The sequence below is a fragment of the Puma concolor genome, chromosome A3 (genome assembly GCF_028749965.1).
Source record: "Puma concolor isolate L17-30 chromosome A3, mPumCon1.1.hap2, whole genome shotgun sequence".
Taxonomy (NCBI): domain Eukaryota; kingdom Metazoa; phylum Chordata; class Mammalia; order Carnivora; family Felidae; genus Puma; species Puma concolor.
The window spans coordinates 137,787,374-137,806,811 of record NC_141669.1 but is presented as its reverse complement, the minus strand read 5'-3'; the positions used below and the strand labels follow the sequence as shown (position 1 = coordinate 137,806,811).

General features: G+C 52.4%; 1 protein-coding gene across 5 annotated transcripts in view; it reads right to left on the bottom strand.

The window, feature by feature from the left end:
* Nucleotides 1-4,712: 4,712 nt before the first annotated feature.
* The window catches only part of PHACTR3 (phosphatase and actin regulator 3), a 237,736-nt gene continuing 223,010 nt past the window's right edge, over nucleotides 4,713-19,438 (bottom strand). For all 5 annotated transcript variants that reach the window (XM_086702610.1, XM_086702609.1, XM_086702611.1 and 2 more), the window contains 5 exons: nucleotides 15,439-15,494; nucleotides 11,413-11,474; nucleotides 10,276-10,416; nucleotides 7,974-8,050; nucleotides 4,713-5,291 (listed from right to left, as the gene is read on the bottom strand). In XM_086702610.1, coding sequence (XP_086558736.1) covers nucleotides 5,276-5,291; nucleotides 7,974-8,050; nucleotides 10,276-10,416; nucleotides 11,413-11,474; nucleotides 15,439-15,494 — 352 coding nt within the window. In that variant the 3' untranslated portion in view covers nucleotides 4,713-5,275. The remainder of the gene's footprint in view (nucleotides 5,292-7,973; nucleotides 8,051-10,275; nucleotides 10,417-11,412; nucleotides 11,475-15,438; nucleotides 15,495-19,438) is intronic.

Here is a 19,438-nt window from a genome sequence, read left to right as displayed (position 1 = left end):
ATGACTGAACCTAGTCAGTTAAGGTACAGAATGGTTCATTAGTTCCCAGGTGCATTGTCTCTCTGAGAATGTGTAAGGCGTGGGTTCCTAAGGCCCTCTTGGCCCCCTTCTAGCACCTTGGACCGAGGTGAACACTTTTGTTCATCAAGCCACAAGTGGTTCAGGGAAACAACTAAGAGGTCATGTCCCTGTAACTGTTCCACTTGAGGTGTTGAGAGATAAATGACCTTTCATGAAAACAGCAAGGCAAATGCTTTATAGATTATAGATAAACGTAGATAATGAAAATAATGTAAGAAATTAATAAGCAAAGGGCAGGAGGGAACGTTATGAGAAAATTACCATGTTATTCCTTAAAGGGTGATTATACATAGGAACATTTTTAGAATTAGGTAATGCCAGAAAACATAGATGACGCACAGTACAAGGAAATTGCTAACAAATATGCCACGTTTGCCACAATAAAGCGGCCAGTTCAACACACTGCTGTGGTCTGTGTTCATTTTTATTTTTGTTCTATTTTTTTTTTTTTTTTTCACTTTTTCGCCGACGCTGTTCATCCTTCGGGAACCCCTGGACCCAATGGAGCAGGACTCTGGCATTTGAGGATATATATAGGTCTTGTATAAACATGTCAAGTTGTAACCGTTTAAAAATGTACGATCCATTTTTAGCCTGCAGGGCATTAAAAGAAAAAAAAAAAGGCAGGCCAGATTTGGTCTGTGGGCTGTCGTTTGCAAGACCCCTAGTGTAGAAGAAAACTTTTGAAGGTCAGCGCTCCTCTTTATTATAAATTTCTTTCTTAATTTATCTTACTATTTAACAAAAATAGTGATTTAAGTCAATTTTGCATTAGCAGAGGCTAATGATAATGTTAGTTAACTAACACAGAAGTACGACTTCTTAGTCCTCCTATTTCAAACATGTTAAAAATAAATCATCATTATAGCCAATAATTTATATTTCTTACCTGGATTGCAACTTAACACCATGTTGGTGTAGGTGTATCGCACTTCCTCAACCAAACCGAGCCGTAAAGTGGTAACTATTCCAGAAGAACATGTGGAAGAAAGAGAAATTTTGCAGCATTAGTATAGCCAAGCAGAAACGTAAATCCTTGGCTCTACAGACGTTACGAGAGAGACCCAGATGCCACCACATCCTGATACCACAGAAGGCGAGCAGACCCTCTGAGCGGTACTCGACTGTGCGGGTTCTGTCCAGGGCTTCATTGCACAGTAAACTGGAGGTCCACGGTGACGAACTCGGCTCCAACCTCCGCACAAGGCGTGAGGCTCCCAGCTGTGAGAGGGAGTTCTTCACCCAGCTGTCAACACCACCTGTTGGCCGGTAACCCACTCACAGTTACCGTCCACGAACTCATACTCAGTTCTTTAACAGCGAGTGGAAAGTTCAAGAAAGCAGAGAAGGAATCATAACTCCCATGAGGAAACAACGGAAGTAGAATTCTGATCACAATAACACATTAGGAAATAGTAGCAACAAACAAACGTAAGAGCAAGGTGTGAGGTGTTCCCGAGACCGTCTGTGCCACACCGGGGGTCACCAGTGTCACCCGGTTCTCTGGGTGGAAGGCAGGGAATGGACCATTCTCTCAGGGCACACACCTGTGCTGAAATAACACTTTCAGTATATGTATGTTTGAAAAAGAATAAGCTGCATTTAGAAGGCAATAATGCATATATAATAGCATGTTTCGAAGAATTATTAGCATTATGCACATCCAGCTTTCTCTCCCATTGCCTATTGTCAAGAAAGTGTGATTTTTAGAATTTCCCTGTTCACCTTCTTTAAAGGAGATTTAACAGTTGAGATGAAAGACTTAAAAGTTATTATTCTAAACATAAAACAAGATTGTTTTTCATAAAGCAGTGGACCCGATAGCCAGCAGCTTTTCCATTGTTCAGTTTAACATCATCTAAATATGAGCTAGTGATCTGTTCCTGAGATCACTATCAATAAGTCCACAGAAAAATTAATTTATGGTAAGTCACTGTTTAGAAATATTTTCATATGTTCTGTTGGACTCTCAACATGTTCAGTTTCTTACCAACATCTCAGCGGTTTCTTTCACACGAAAAACTGAAAAAAATCTCTGGAAAAGAACCTGGGTAAGTGGAGATTAGAAGCATGTGAGACTAATGATATTATCAATAGAATTAGAATTATCCATTACTGGACTTGAATTTGCTATTAAAGAACTGTGGGTATGTAGCTAAAATCTTGGATTTTCATCTCCCAGAATTTAGACTTGTAATTACCACATATTTCCACAAGATGGACTTCTTGATGTTAGGGTTTTGGGCTCAGGGGGCTTTAGACATTTCAGTTGTCTAAAATTTATTCATGTTGTATAATTTCCAAGCCCCTTTTAATGTTTAAAAATGTAGTTTTTACAAAGACCTATAATGTACTATTTCTCCTATATTGGGTTAAAACTTGGTATTTCTAAAAGTGACTTAATTTCCCCCATAAAATAATCAATTATGGTTTTTAAATCTGTTCAACTGCTTAAAAACAGAATTTCTTTAACGACTTCCTGTTGTTACTTTAATAGCTGATCTTATTTTGTAAAAATTAGAACAAATGATTTGTGAAGTCAATGCATAAAAACCTCATTAATGCCTCCCAGTTGTGGAGAACTGTGATAACTCAGACACTGTATGTGATTGTTATTGAATAAGAAGGCAGACGTGGTTTTTCCTAAGTCTCAAGGCTCTTAAGTACGTACACTTTCTCCTCAAATTTATAGAACACATGTGCGTTTATATACACATGCATGCGTATCACCCATTCCGTGAGATTTATACGCTTTTTCATTTTGTTCCTCCAGACAGGATAAGAGACATCCGAGATGGCATACCAGAGCCTTCCTTAGTGCAGGGTGGACACACTCCATTCACAGTTTCAGTTCATCTCTTGACCTCTAGGATAAGAATGTGAACTTCAGAAATACAATTTAAAGGAACAGTTTATGATTAAGACAACGTAGAAGTTAGATACTGTTGCTAAAAATTTTGGTTACAATGAAGATGTCTTCTGGTTTTAGGATATCTTAGAGCCCTCGAGCCTGAACCACACCAAACCCTCCATCGGGTATCCTGTATCTTAACTTTTGAATTTACCCATTAGTTACGGAACTGACTGTACTTGGGCAAAACTACCTGAACACGTGTCCCATCTGCCAAGCCACCTCTAACCAGAGGCCTAGTTTAGCCATCTTCTAAACAGGACCGGTCCCTTCTGCTTTGGGGGCCAGGATGGTTTCGAACAGAAGGACCCCTCTCTGTTCATTTCATAGGAAGTAGGTGGATATTTCTATATGAAAGAGATGGAAATCATAGTGTTACACAATCTGGGCCCCAGCTAATACTTTAAACGGAATAAAACAAAGTAGGGAGCTGCTAGTATGTGCTTTAGAATAGGTTGACTGGCCACAAATAATGGCTTATGAATACAGTAAATATAGGTATATGCTAAATACACCATATATATATACATACACATAAATGCTCACAAAAGCATAACCAGGCTTCTGGTTAGAAAATGTTTACATATCATCTCGTCTCACAGGCAAAGAAATTGAGGCTCCGAGAAGTGAACCGATTCGCAGGAGGTGACACAGCAAGTTAAGAGGTAGCTGGAGGTTTGCGACCAACAGCGATTGCTTTCAGAGTCGAATTCAACCAACTAGCACTGTGTTTGCCAGCAGCCAGGATCCAGCACCTGTCCCTTAGGACAGGGTGCTGCCACGAGGGCCGAGCAGCTTCCATGGGCACCCTACCCGCTTTGGTCATAAAGCAGTTGAGCAGGAGGGGTCGTGGGAGGCAGCGAGGCCGTGTGTGCAGGAGGAAGTCATAGGGGACACGCACCTGCTCCGGGGCTCCCTGGCGGGCCCACGAGCAGGTAACATTCGCCGGATGCATACAACACGTCGGGTGCTGTTCCCGCATTTAGAAATTACAGCCATGTGTTGAGAGAGAGAGAGAGAGAGACAGACAGACAGACAGACAGAGAGAGCGATGATCTTCCTAGAGAGAAAGTCGGAACCTTGGTGAACAGCGCAGAGCTGGGATTTAAGCCACAGGGTCTGCAGGCTTCTCAAGGCGTGCTCCGAGCCCTGGGCTTCCTGCCTCCCCATGTCTCCGGAGGCTCTCGGGTGGGCAGGCGGGCTCTCTTCTGTGAGGACACTTCTCCAAAGGCCAAGTAAAACTAACTTTCGGGGAACGTTAATTTGTGTTTATTTTCCCCCTTGGTGCCAACATTCCTTTTTACCTTTGTGCTGGGGTAACTTTCCTCTTTATAATCTCCACTCCATCTCAACCTTTGTCTCTTCTAACGGTTTTCAACAGTGTTTACAAATGCAAACCTGAAGATACCCTTAAAGAGGGCCTCATCTTCATCTCATCTTCATCGTGGCAGAATTCTCCCGCCGAGCTGGTACTTACTTCCAGGGTCATTTCTCTACGATACGTAAACTCAAAGTAACTTGACAAAGATAATTCGATTTCCCAAGGCACAAACCACATACACTACCAGAATTTACAAAACAGAAGCACACAAAGTTGGAATCCTCTTTTGCGTATTTGGATTTGATGGCTCAAAAGTAAGAAAACTGGGCTTCTATCACGGTCTCCGATCTAACACACCTCTCTCATCCCACCTCCAAGAAAACGTAAAACCCAGGTTCATTGCCCGCAATAAGTAGTCATTTAATTAAAGAACAAAATTAACAGGAATCAAAATGTTGCAGCTGCATTTTTTTTGTTAGACATTATATAAAAAAAGAAAAGTATAATACAGTAAATAATTTTGTATAACGTGAACTTAAAGAGTTCTCAAATTAACTGTGATCAGAATAAAAATGTCTTTCCAACAGAATACTGAACGTCACTGTGCCGCACGTCCCGTGTCGGGGGCCCGGAGGGGTGCCGGCGCCTGCCCGTCGCCCGCCCTCCGTCTCACCGCAGGGCTGCGAAACAAGGTTCAAAGGCAAAGGACAGTTTTCTTCTGGGAGAGCGACTCTGGGTCTTAACTGGTCCGACAGTTCCTACCCCTCAGACACCAGAGAGTGAAGGCCGTCCCCTGGTTTCTCCTCGTACAGGTGAGCACAGCCCAGACCACCTGCCCGCGTGATCCTGCTCCTGGCGCTGACACAGCAGGGGGTCTGGAGCTGAACTTCAGGAAAGTTCCCTGACGAATGTTCAGTGTTGGTATCAAAAATTAAACAAAAATTCTTCTCAGAAGAAAATCTCTATGGCCTGTGGAATCTAGGAATTACGAAAAGACAAAACAGTTTAAGGCTGTACACTTCTAAGTGAAAACGGCCAAAACCTTCCACTATTAAAAGCTGCTCAGACATCCACCATATAAGACCCAAGGATGGACGTGCTCTGCGTCAAGCAGCGGGGGGCCCAGAGGGCTCCCGGCTCCCAGGCCCACGCTGGGCCCCCAAAGGAATTATACGCTGAATTCCGAAGACTTCCTAAAACTCCGTTTGAAGGGCTGCCTGCCAAGCCCTTGGCGTGCACAGAAAAGGCCAAGGCTTTGCTACATCGGTAGAAGTAACGAAATGACGGATGAAACAAACTATTGGAAGTCCTAGTACAGCTGTGGTTTGGTTTTATTCCGGTAGAGCTGGTAACGTGCTGGCGGTGACACTGAACACATTGAAGAAAATCTCATGTGGCTGGTGGTGTTCTTTTAACAGTTTATACCAAGTGCTAGCATGTGGTATATGCCACCTTATCACTGTTTCCTGATGTCCAGGTTTGGGGTTAACTCTTAAAATCCCATCATCTAAGAGAGGCATTCAGGGCTTACAAGAGAAAATCGATCTCTTTGGTAAACAACCCTTAATAATGTGTAATGAGAAAACCTATTAAATGTTAACATCCGTAAGACCATGTCATAATTGATAGCCTTTTTCTTCAACACAGGGTGATCACTAAAAATAGCTTTGGTTTTACTGGGCACGGTTTATTTCCTAAACATTTTTGAGTGTTTTGAATAATCAAAACTAAGACGATCTGTTCCTGCCAAACATATGCCAGTCAGGGGGGAGGGAAACCTTAAAGTTTTTTAAACTATTTATTTGTATCATTTTCTCCTGCTTTTGCAACCTCAACTTCCTCCCTCAATATATTCGTCCTAAAACTGCCTTGTGGGATAGAGTGCCATCACACCCGCCTCTGCTCCACAGCCGCACTGACCTTACAGACCGAATGTTTTAAAGAACTGCGGGGGCCACCTTGGGACAACCAGAAAAGGAAAGGAGTCCCACTATTTTAGTTTAAGGAAGTATCTACACCCAGGATTTCCATTCTCTTTGCATCTGGGGCTGGAGCGCCTTGAGGCCAAGGGAGAAGTGATATGGGAACTGGTTCGGGTGAAGGCTGGTAGCCGCACACCCACACTCGTCAGGATTAAACAGGAGGACTTTCATCGGGCGTTACGACTCGTGGCCATGCAACGGACATGCAGCCAGTGAGCCAGGGCCACTGCGTCACCCAGAGGCCACCCCATGGCATCTTTATGATAACACGAACACGGAGCGCATTCACCTTGAAGTGGAAAGTCTTGGGTATGGATGAAGGCCAGTGTATTCCCACCGGAACAGAGGTTCCCCGCAGAGGTTCCCTCCATTAGCTAATGCAGGGCTACGTTCTCAGCACCTGTAGATGCACTTGGCACACGGCAGGTGCTCAAATATGTGAGTGATGGGGAAGCATCAGCTCGTGTTAAAGATGTGAACAGAAATTCAAGCCAGGAACAAGTACCTGGGAGTGACTTCACGGCCTCCTGTCTGTATCGAGGAGTGGGGTTCTATAGTGGGGACGTCTGGCCTTCACAGGAGGCGGAGCTAATGTGCTGGCAGATTACTCACATTACTTTGAGGCTTTTCTTAAAGGTACATTAACTACTGGGCACCTGGGGGGCTCAGCTGGTTAAGCATCTGACTTTGGCTCAGGTCATGATCTCACAGCTCGTGGGTTCTAGCCCTGCGTCGGGCTCTGTGCTGACAGCTCGGAGCCTGGAGGCTGCTTCGGATTCTGTGTCTCCCTCTTTCTGTCCCTCCCTGCTTTCTCTCTCTCTCTCTCTCTCTCTCTCTCTCTCTCTCTCTCTCTCTCAAAATAAATAAACTTAAGGGGCGCCTGGGTGGCTCAGTAAGTTAAGCCTCTGACTTCAGCTCAGGTCATGATCTCACAGTTCATGGGTTTGAGCCCCTTCTCTGGCTCTGTGCTGATAGCTCAGAGCCTGGAGCCTGCTTTGGATTCTGTGTCTCCCTCTCTCTGCCCCTCCCCTGCTCCTGCTCTGTCTGTCTCTCTCTCTCTCTCTCTCAAAAATAAATATTAAAAAAAAAAAGTCCTACTGTTTTAGTTTTTTTCTTTTCTTTTTTTTACCTTATAAAACATAACTAAAATATAAATTTAAGGAGGAAGGCACTAAAGGTAAAAACATGGGGCGCCTGGGTGGCTCAGTTGGTGGAGCGTCCTACTTGGGCTCAGGTCATGATCTCGCGGTTCATGGGTTCGAGCCCCGTGTCGGGCTCTGTGCTGACAGCTCAGGGCTTGGAGCCTGCTTCGGATTCTGTGTCTCCCTCTCTCTCTGCCCCTCCCCTGCTCGCACTCCGGATGGCTCGCTCACTCACTGGTGCACGCACTCACTGGTACTGTCTCTCGCAAAAATAAATGAACGTTAAAAAAAAAAACCAACCGTGCATTAACTACTTAAATAAACCCAGGACCCACGTTCTACACACCACCTTCCCCCAAGCCCACAGGAGCCGTGACCAAGAAGGAGGCACACTGTCTGTTCAGCTCAGCTCTCGGCAGAAATACGGGATCCGTTTGCCTAATGACACAGATCTCTGTGGCGTTTTATCTTTTCTTTCTAAAGGAACACCGTGTTGTAAGTACCATGAAATCCACACGAACATCTAGAAATCTGACCTTGTCAAATGCTTGCTTGATGCATGGACCTCCATCTCGTTACTTTTGTATTCATTGAGCTCTTTGCGAATGGCTGCCTGAAATGTAAACACAGGACAGGAAGAAGCTGACATAGGAAATTAGTACCCTGGCTGCGGCTCAGCAACAGTTGGCAATCCTGGTTGAGTTCTGGTGTTTTGTAATGTAGTTCAAACAAAGAAAAAGAAACCACTTGTGGCCCAGCATTCAGCCTCTTAGCACGTGCACGGCCCTGATGCTGGTGTCCGGGAAGAGGTCAGTGAATTGATTTGCTGTGTCGGAGAAGGAAGACAACGCCCACCACATGTGACAGGTGGCCCCGGCACGTGCTTAGGGACTCCATGAAGTAGGGACACCAAATTCATGAAGGAGGTCGGGCTTTTGGTGGACTTATTTGGAATTCTGCAATTAGATCATTGAGAAGCCACTCTAATTTCAGCATGAGGTCAGGCTTGGTGTCACGTGAAAAACAGTATCGTGGCTACACGCGGGTGGGGGGGCGCATCGCAGTGTTTCAGAGCGGGTCCTCGGGCTCTTCCAGCCTCCCCCTGCCCCCTGGGACCGTGTACTCCCTCACATAAACCCTCAGGGGCCAGCTGGGGGCAGGGAGAGGCTCTGAGCCAGGGATCCCAGGGAGCACTCCTCCCGCGCTCAAACCCGGGTGCTGCCAGAGACGTGTTCGCTTCTCCCCTCGCCCAGGGAGCCAAGGCTCGGTCCACCTGCCGGCTGGCTGCACCTGGCCAAGGGGATGCGACACCTGCGTGCATTTACATGTCACCTCACTTATTCACGGTCCGCACGCGGGGAACAAGGAACAATCAGCACGTTCGGCCAACTCACTGGCTGAGCAAATGATTTTGCTTTTCCTAAAAGCTGTAAAATCATGAGCGGCCAGAGGGGATGAGGCTTCAGTCCTGCCCATCCACAGCATGGGACCATGGACAGGAACATACCCTCTGAGCCCGTCCAAATCATCTGTCCGATAGCACCTCCATAGGGGTGATAATGACACATCTCTCACGGGGACTTTCTGAGGATTAAATGAAATAATAATGCCAGACAGGCCGGTTCAGTCCAGGACAGGGCGAGGGTTGGGTGAACGTTCATTCCCTCTGCTCTGTCCCCTAGTGTCTGGGACCCACTGCTTCCTTGCTCTCGTCCTGCACCCAGAGCGTTCAGGTCACACTGCCCTGGAGGCTCCCGGGACCTCACACCGGACCAGTCCTGGACGCATCCAGAGCCGCCTCTGTCTTCGCTGCCAGGGTTTTCCTGAGGGCCTCGGCCGCCTCCACCCCTCTCTGTCTCACTGTAGCTAAGTCTGTTTAAACCTCTGTCCCCTGCCTCTTTTCGTCCAGACTTGCCTGCTTTTGGTTCATCCAGACCATAGTTCCTCAACTTCCATACTCTTGACATTCAGGATTGGAGAATTCCCTGTTGTGGGGCCATCCTGTGCCTTAGGGGACGTTTAGTGGCATCCCTGCGTTCCACCCGCTACACTCCAGTAGCACCTGTCACTTGTGACAGCCAGAAATGTCTCCAGACATTGCCCCCTAGTTGGAAACACAGCCGCGACCCCAGATTGGCTTTGTGAGACCAACAACGGGGGTCAAAGCACAGGCTTAATTTCCAGACCTGGTGGCATCCACTTTGGTAGGGTCCCCTCTCTAAGGAAAAAAAAAAAAAACCTCAGGGCAACCTGGCTATTCACGTATGTGACAACATCCCTCACGACCTTGTAACATGAGACCACTTAATCAGACTGCGTGTTTGTATGTTACCATATATGAGAGACAAAGAAGTAAATATATAAAAAAACTACGCCACATGGGGGCACCTGGGTGGCTCAGCGGGTTAAGCATCCGACTTCGGCTCAGGTCACGATCTCGCGGTTCGCGAGTTCAAGCCCCGTGTCGGGCTCTGTGCTGACAGCTTGGAGCCCGGAGCCTGCTTCAGGATTCTGTGTCTCCCTCTCTCTCTGCACCTCATCTGCTCACTCTGTCTCTGTTTCTGTCTCTCTCTCTCTCTCTCTCTCAAAAATAAACATTAAAAAAAACAACCCTACGTCACGTGGCGTTCGGGGCTGAGTTCTTCGGGTACGAACCCAACTGAGCGGTGCTGGCACGAATAAACTCAGGAAGGAAAAGCCTGGGTGTCAGGACTCTCTGTGCGAGAACCCCGCTACACCACTGTCCAGGCACGAACTGCCTGGCATGTCGTGGCCTGCCCTCATCACGTGCTGCCATACCCCACCCTACCCCGACCAGCAGACAGGTCTGCTCTGTACCTTGTCAGCCGCTGACAGTCGTGTCCACGGCTTGTCTGCCCGTCTGTCATAATCCTGAGCTTTCGCCACCTCCACATAGTCACTGAACCGTATCAGAATCTTTCGGTCTCTGAGCTCGTCAACTGTGGGTCTCTGATTAAGCTGAAATACAAGATCGTCACAGTTAGCTATTATCACCTGCCAGACCAGCTTTCTCAGGAAACTCCGAACAAACACGTTTCTATAGGGAAGCGGGAAACTCTGCGACCGTGAGGTAGAATGAGCCTAATGCCTACAGTCTCCCACGCAAGGCTCAGATTACACGCTCTTAAATTGCAGCCCCCCAGCACCTTCCCTCAGAGGGGTCACTCCCAGGAGTCTGGCTGCACCCTGTACACCGCGCAGCCTCAGGGAAAGGGCGGCGAATGAATGGCGAGCAAGCTGTACTCCAGCAGCCGCCTCTTCCACTCTCGTCAGAGGAGCTCTTAACAAAAAGTCCCCCGACAGAGGGGACGCTGCCACACCAGACTCGCAATGCGAGCTCAGGAAGGCTATTCGATGAACCTGAAGCCCATGGGTCAAGACGTCGTCGTCATCACTACGGAGCACAGAGAGCCCCCAGGACGCTCAAGTTCAGACACGGTCGGCACCCCGAACCAGATGGGACTGTGCAGCTGCTACCCAAGCTGGCCGGGGCCAACTTCACCCTGGCCGTGTGCATCCCTGATACACAGCCCGGACGCCAATAAGAAGTTTCTGCCATCAGGAGCTCCTCGACAAACTGAACGTGCCGAAGAGCGTCACAGGGAACCGAACGCTGGCACCCAGGGGTGCGCTTCTCAGGCACCGCGTAGAGATCCAGGGGGATGAAGAAAAACGCCTTTAAAAACTTATCCCTGGACATAAGTGGTGACGGCATCGGGCTTGTCCCGCCACACGGAGCTGTTCCTGTGCCCGGTAAGGGTCTCACCCGCGGGCACGGAGGGTCACAGCAGGGGTGGCAGGGGCGCTGGGGAGTGAATCCGCTGCTGGCCAGGAAGACGTCGTCCAGTGACACAGGGACGCCCCGCCTCACCCACCCCAGCACCGCCCAGGCGGCTCTTCTCCCGCGCCTGTCCCTCGAGACTCAGGGCGTAAAAGGCGCTTAAATCACAGTACCTTTCTTGTCAATCTCTGCTTGATTTCTCTTCTTTCTTCCTGCTCTGTCTGATCGTTCCTTTCTGTGAAAGGTTAACACAGAAAAAAAACGGGTTTAGACTTTCTTCTTTTTGGTGGAGAAGTGAGCTCACGGCCTCCACTTTCTTGTGGCTGAGGCGGATGTCAAGGACGCCTCACGGGGGACACTTTTTTCCACGTCACAGCTGGCTCTCCACTCTGCCAGCCACGGCTCAGACCGTGGTCTCACTGCCACACAGAGACGCGTGCGCGGGGGTTTGTTCTGCCCCCATCCCAGCCTCCCTCCTGCCCTTCCTTGGGGTCATCGGTCGCTGGCCCCCCTGGGCTGTGCATTTATTTGCAGGAGAAACAGGGAGTTCTTCCCTCATTCAATATCTCGTCTCTTTACGTCCAGGAACGTAGACGGCACGCACAGTTTTCGCAGGACAAGTGAGTGTGCACAACAGCTCTACTCTCGTACATCTTCTATGAATATTATACACGGATCCTAACAGAACTGTCCCTGCTCCCTGTTCTATTCTCCTCCTCCCGAGGTATGCGGACTTTTCGCCAGCCGACATCCGACAAGGAGCAACCTCTCCAGACTCTGGGCAACACGGGCTTGCCTGGAATTTACACTTCCAGGGTGTGTTTCAAACCTAAACACGGCACGAACCCAGCCGACTCCCCGTGGCCGAAGCGAGCACGCTTAGCACACGTGACACGCCGTGCCTTTTAAAGGAGCCGCCGTGCCTCACGGAGCTCGGCTCTGCTGCTGAGTCGTTACTATTAACATTCAAGCTGTCCTCATACCTACACCTGGGAGCTAGAAATAGAGAATTCGGAGCTGCGGTGTAAAATGCAGGCTCTGCCCTGGGATACGAGGCAACGGATGTCCTATTTCTGGCACTCTCTGTTGCCAAAGAAAGCCTCGGGACCCATTCTGGGAAGGGACGCTCACCTGCCAGCGCTCACTCCTAGAAACCCGGCTGCTGGGAGGGGGGGGGGGGGAGGGAGGGGAGGGAGCCCGCTGCCCGCAGGTGACGCAACCCCACATCGCCTGCCTTTACTTAAGACATTCCGCACGTGTGTGCACTTGCGGGACTGGGTGCGGGATGTAGCGTGCATTTCAGTAACGTTTTGAAAAGGGAGATTTATCTCCTGTTCGAATGTTTTAGAAAAGGAAATGAAACCCCGTTATGTTCTTGGTTTTTAATCCAAGTGATAAACCAGAAGAAAACCACAGTTGCAAGGTCTCATCAGGAAGCTGATGATACGGTCAAGAAAAAAATCGTGAAAGTATCCATTCAAGGCCAACCGTGAGGGATTTAAGGGGTGACGTGAAGCGAATTTTTCAGATTTCTTGAAAAACAGGCCACGGGCAAAGTCCAAGCAGTGCAGGGACAGGGACAGAAAACCAGACCTTTGTTTCTCATCATCAGCGACGTCGTCACCAAGGTCACGGTGCTTTGGAGCGCTGGTCTTGGAAGGCGGGGTCCCCTCCCCAGCAGGGTCCCCTCTGCGCCAGGTGCTCTACTGGGCACTGACCCCAACAAGGCCTTCCTCAAAGCCCGAGCCCCCAGGTTGTCTCTGAGCTCCACCTAGCGATGGCTTTGTGGGCCTTTTGTTCCGAGACCCAGAAAGCCCCCCGAGCCTTATACACAACAAGGGACCCATGACCATGGTCTCCACACCCACACGTTCCGGAAAGAGTGCCAGCGGCTTGGACAGCCACATTCGAGTCTTCCACAAATAATCAGAGATGCATTGCTGCTTCTAAGGCAGGGGCCAGAACTGGCCCGTGGAGCCAGGCAGCCTTCGGCTCTACCTCTTTGCCAGGGAAATGGGACAGCGGTGCAAACCACAGGACTCCGTTGTAACGAGTAAAGCGGAACAGCAGCAAGCCCCGAGCACCGGGCGGGCACAGCGGGGGGCCTAACGCGGGCGTATCAGGTTTGGTGCCTTCACCTGGAAAGGGGCCACCGTGTCTCATCCAGGAATAACAACCCAGGCCGAGCTCTAAGTGTCCCTGAGACCCGATCGCAGTCAGTCACGAGCTCCCTGCTTGGGAGGGGAGCAGATCCGACGTGACAACATGCTAAGAAGTGATTATAGGTAGGAAATGCACTGTAGCGGGAACGTTTGGAGCCGGTGTCGGGGGCCTGTGATTATATGTTGTGTGCTGGACCATATATGGTTACCCTATTCTCAGCTCCCCAGAACGAAACAAAGCCGACACCCGCCATGAACTAGCAGTGACATCCGCAGATACTCCCACTCAGGGGCCTTGAAAAGCTTCCGAACTGTGGCCGGCTCGATGGCGAAGCAGGGATCACCATGGCCACGGCGGAGGAAACCCATCTCTTCCTTCCTCTCACAGAAGGTGAGTGCAGAAAGTTCCACGTAGCCACTCACCCCCTCTATTCAAGCACCAGTTCTGTTTTTAAGGCTCTGACGTTTCATTGTGAAGACTGCTACGATCCGAGGTGCTTACTGGCCAGAGGACCTGGTGTCCCCAGCAGCAGGGGAGAGGTCCACACGGCCCCCCCCCGCCGTGGTGGCAGCAGACCCCTCCCAGGGCGGCTCAGCGGAGTCCACACCTTGCCCACCAGCTCCGAGCTGCTTTAAGGACACCTGTGACTTAGCAGCCTTATAAGTAAGTGATGGGATTTTTAACAAACCAGATACTTGGGGGGCGGGGTGGGCACCTGGGTGGCTCAGTCAGTTAAACATCTGACTCTTGATTTCAGCTCAGGTCATGATCGTGGTTTGTGGGATCGAGCCCCGCATCAGGCCTTGGGCCGACGGCATGGAGCCTGCTTGGGATTCTCTCTCTCTGACCCTCCCCCGCCCTCTCAATATAAATAAACTTTAAAAAAAAATTCAAATACGTGATAACTTAAATAGCTTGACTTTCTCATCTGTCTGTGTGATTAGGCAGGTAATCAATGACAAGTTCTTTAAATCCCCAGACGTGACCAAGTCGATACAACACAGAAGACTAGGTCCCCTATCTTAAATTTGACAACAGAAACGTGCAATCCCTCGGCATAGGGTGAAATATTTCCAACCGTCTGTGAAGGAGGGGACCCCCTGGCAGGTGAAGGTGCCCAGGCGGGGACAGGAGACAGGGATCAGCAGGGACTCGGAGCCCAGACCGTCAGGAGGGTCCGCCGCCCGTCTTCTGGCACAGAGTCAGCGTGGGCACTGCCCTAACTTTGTGACAAGATGTTCGCAGAATAAAAAACCAAACTCAGAGGATATCTGTAGTGTGCATCACGTCAAGACGAAAAACAATGAAAGTACTTTAAGGAATCCAGGCCCTAAGAAGGCACTTTTTTGCAGAAAATGTTTTGAAAACTAAAGTCTGTGGACCAGTGAACTATCTGAGAAACGCCATCTGAGAAACACTTCCGAAGGGGTTTGACTGCCCAGAACCACCATGGACTCTAAGGAGCCTGAACGGCATTCCCTCTGCTGCCGAGGCAGTTGGTGGACACCGGTGATCACACACCTGGGGACCCCCACGCGGGTGGAGCCGGGGATCCCCGAGACAGAGTTGTGACCCCCAGGGCAGGCTTCCCATGACTGCGCTCCTCGGAGGTGTGGGCTTCCTTTCCCCTCCTGTCTCGCCCTGGTGCCACGTCCCCCTCCCTACACTTTCTGACACTGTCCACACCCTGCCCGTGACCTCTGCGGCCGTCAGAACTCCCACCCCAAAGTGCCAGGGAGACCTGCTTGAAACCCACAACGCAAAGAGAGAATCGAGCCATTTCCCTGAGATCTACAGGGCTAATTAAATAACCCTGAAAACAGGAATAGCTTTAATTATGCTGGGAGGCAAGCCTTTTTTTTTTTTTTCCTCTTAATTTTAAAAGGAGATGTTTCCGAGCAAATCAACTTTCCTCTAGGGTTTCCTTTTGCAGCCCGGTGGGACCTCACAGGGCCACGGGGAGCGACAGCCTGCAGAGCTGGGTGCACCTGCCACGGACTCGCCCCCAAGAGGAGCCAGGGGTCACAGCTACTCACGTTTCAAGATATTTCTTCTCTCCAGTTCCTCCACGGCAGGTCTTTGGCTCAGCCGTCTGCGGAAAAACACTAGAATTACATTTTGCACCATGGTGGCCGGCTGCAGATTCCTCCCGGGCTCTGCCGGGGGCAGGGGTGGCCGGTGCGCCCCCGAAGATGGTGAACCCAAAAGCTGGAGGGAGGGAGGGGACCTCTGGCAGCGGCCTCTCGCTGGCGCTGGAGTCGGATCCCCGCACAGGAGGGGGGTCACCGGCTGTCCCCGAGCTCCGGGGCCGACCCCCCGTGCCACCTTGGGACCTGAGAGCGCTGCCGGCCGGCGGGACGCTCCCCCGGAAGGGAGGAGGCCCCTCCTGCCCAGCCGAGCAGCGGTGGCACCTGCTTCGGCCCCGAGCAGCCTCGCCAGCAGCCCGCGCAGGGGGAGTGACAGCGAGCGCCGCCTCCTGAGCCGCGCGGAGCCAGCCGCAGCCCGGGGAGGGGCACCCCCCCCCCCCCCCGGAGGCCCCCGGCGGCCTCCCCCTGCCCAGCCGTCCCCACCCGCGGGGCGCAGGACCGGCCTTTCAGGGGGATTCGCGTCGAAGGGGTCGGCGGTACAGCGAAAACCAAATACATACGGCAAATAAAAGGCTTGTCAGGAGCGGGAGTCATAATTAGCCAGAATGAGCGCCAAGCTCCAGTTCTCCCTGTAACTCCGGCGACGCTGTGCTTGGGTCCCAGCCAGGAGCCGCCCCGCTTCCGGACCCTCGCGCCACCCCAGGGCGACGACAGGGCTGAGCCTGCGAGCGCCCAGAATCCGGGGCCACGATACTTTGCCCCAAAGAGGATGCTGCCTCCAGAAATATCGGTCTCCTATTCACGCTCCCTGTCCCGGCACAAAGCCGAGGGCGTCCCCAGGGCTCAGCTGCTCCCGCCTCCTGGGAACACCACAGGCGCGGGCTTTGTGTGCGCCCTTCCGGGGGCGGCCGCTTTGACATCTTGTCCTGATGTCTGGTGGGGACCGAACCCGCCCCTCCCCCCCAACAGCTCCCCATCTGCCCCGGGGAAGGGAAACCTGGCTCTCAGGTGGGGCTCCCTCACCGTCCCCCCGAAACCTCCCAAATGCCATTCGTTGGTCAGCAAAGGACTGTGGAGTATCTGCTCTGTGCCAGGCAGTTCCAGCCCCCAGACACAGTGGCAAACAAGCCTCCCCTGTCCTGGAAATCTCACAGTCTAAACGGGGAAGGCAGACAAACAGTACAAAAAAAAAGAACAAAAACCATTGCAGAGAGCGCTAGTGCCCCGGAGCAAATAAAAAGGGGCTGTGACAAATGAGTGACCAGGCAGGGGGAGGAGGAGTTTGGGGAGACCCATCCCCTCCGAGGCTCACCTGAAGAGGTGCCGGCCCTGGGAAGATCACACCCTCCAGCCTCAGTGTCCCCTAACTGCTCACACACTGGGCTTGAAGACGGTGGGGGGGGGGGGGGAGTGATCATGGCAGGCTTCATGGAAGAGGAAACTTTTGGCAGAGCCATGGAGAATCTACAGGGGGCAGAGCCTGGTGCCTAGTGACTGCCGGCTGCTTAGCCAGGATGCCCGCAGGGACACCCGAGCGCTGAGGCTGAAGATTTCCTCAAACCTGAAAAGTATCTCAGATCTACACTGGCAACGTCCCCCCACCCCCTGAGCCTTTTCTTGCTCGGGGACCGTCCGCTCTTCCAAAATGACAACCAAAACAGACTTTCCCAGAGGTGTGAGAACAGAATGAGCCAATGCACCGAGTGTGTGTTAAATGCCTGCTTGGTACATAGTAATCTCTCACGAAAACCCAGCCTGTGAGTCCTCAGTCATGGAATGAGCTCCCAGAAAGGCATTTCATCTGATTCCTAGTTCTCTAAAAAGGGTGGACAGCTCGTCACCGAAATCTAAGCCACTGGCCTGAGGGGTGAGGCAGGTCGGGTCCTACCACACACTGCAGGGCTCCTCCCAGAGGTCACCAGGCTGAGCACACAGCTGGCCCCCGGGGTACCTCTCAGCGAGCAGGGGACAGCCCTCTGGGTGGACACAACTCCGCGGGTACAGTCGTGGGCACTAACCGACCCTCCCCCGCAGAGTCAGCCCAGGGCTGGAGCAGAGGACCCCAGCCCCTTCTCTGTGTGGGTCTTTCCAGGAGGCAGGAGCCCAATCACCGAGGACAGGTGCCCCTGGGGGCAGCACTGCGTGTCCAGAGTTCCAGTCCAGACCCAGCCCTACCCAGGAAGGCCAGCGGGCACCCGGGATCCTCTTCATGAGACTGTGAACTTCTGCCTTCATCAGATGTTCTGTGCACACTCATAACATGCCTGGCCCCTGGTGAGAAGTGAGACCCAGCCCTGCCCCCGGGGCCTGCAGGCTCCCTCGGGGGACAGACCCTCTGCCATCACACAGTACTAGGAGGAAGAACCGAAAGTGATATGAAAGCCGAGTGTAGGCGGGCTGATCTGGGCAGGGCCGTCTCCCTGGAAGGTGACCCCTGAGATGAGAGCCAAAGCGTAAGTGGGGATTGCTAAGGGAGGAGGGGAGGAAAGAGCAGGTGCAAAGGTCCTGAGATCGGGAGGAATTCGGCAAGTGCCCTTTAGACTGAGTGGAGGCGTGTGAGCCTCTGTGGGGCAGGGAGCTGGGTGGGGCACAGCCTGGCGTCTGCGGTGAGGAGTCCGAGAAGGCGGTTTGAGGCAGGCGGGGGTGGGGCGGGGGTGAAGGGATGCAAGACTGGATCAGGCTTCAGAAGCACTCTCTGGACCCCTCCGGTTTGCTGTCCGAGAAAGGACAGGGCGGAACCAACCACCAGGAGACGCAGGCCTTCCCGGGGCCAGGACCCCCTTCAGACGCTCAGGGCAGGTGCTGTGGACCCACACGTGGCCGAGGGCCCCGTAAAACGTTCAAGACGTGCGGAAGATGTTGGCCCTGGAGGAGGGGCGGTGCTACTCCAAGTTAACACCCGTTAGACTAAATACATAAGCCTCACCATTCCGTCCACTTCCTGCCCGGGCAGGATGGGGCTTCTGCTGTCCAGCAGCGACAACAGTCCCACGTGCCATCCGACGGCAGGAGGCCGGACTATGCCCACTTGGCAGAGACGACCACGAAGGCTCAGAGAGGCAAACGTGATCAGGTCTGACGGCCCACGTAGACCCCGGGGCCCGGCACAGGTGGGCAAAAGCAGCGAGACCCCTCTCCCTCTGAGGCGTGCTCCGGCAGAGCCTGGGGGGGGGGGTGGGGGGCGGGATGAGGCCGGACCATCTTCACTCGGGAGCCTCAGCCGCGAGGGGCTCTTGGAGGACCCGCAGATCCAGCCCTGGGGGGGGGGGGGGGGCCGAGGCCTCGGGGAGGGGTGCGGTGGGGTCCAGCTCCCGAAGGGTTTCCCCAGCTCCTCCTGGAGGCTGCTCCCTCTCCTGATCCAGAAACACAGCCCTGCCGGGAGGAGTGGTGCGCAGGGGCCGCTGGGGAAGCCACGGTCTATTTCTGACTCTTCCCGCTGAGAAAGCTGGGGTGTGGGGAGACTCTTCCCACTAAGCTGGGGCGTGGGGCAGCACCAGGAAAAGAAACCCCGGGGTAGAGAGAGGCTCCCGCCCGTCTCCCCGCCTGGTCCCCACCTGGGCACACAGGAGAGGTACGGATGCCAGCGCTGGGCCAGGCCCAGGGATGTGCTGGATGGGCCTTGAGGACTTGAACGGAGCACCCGGCCAGGGGCGGGGCGCCCGGGGGAGCTGTGCGCACCTGTGGGTCTGCGTCCTCAGGGGGCCCCCCGCTCCCCCGGCACCAGCTCGTGCTCCTGGTCCCCAGGGCCCGCCTGCCCGTCCACTGAATGGATCCGTGAACTTCTGCTCCGCACCGGACCCTGTGCCGAGAACACGGCAAACGGCGGAGCAGGGACGAGACCGCCGAGCAGACGACAGGCGGAGAGGACGGGTGCCTGGCGGGGAGCGGACGCGGGCAGCTGGCCGACCGCGACGCCCGTGTGGGTCGTACGAGAATCAAGGACGCAGCA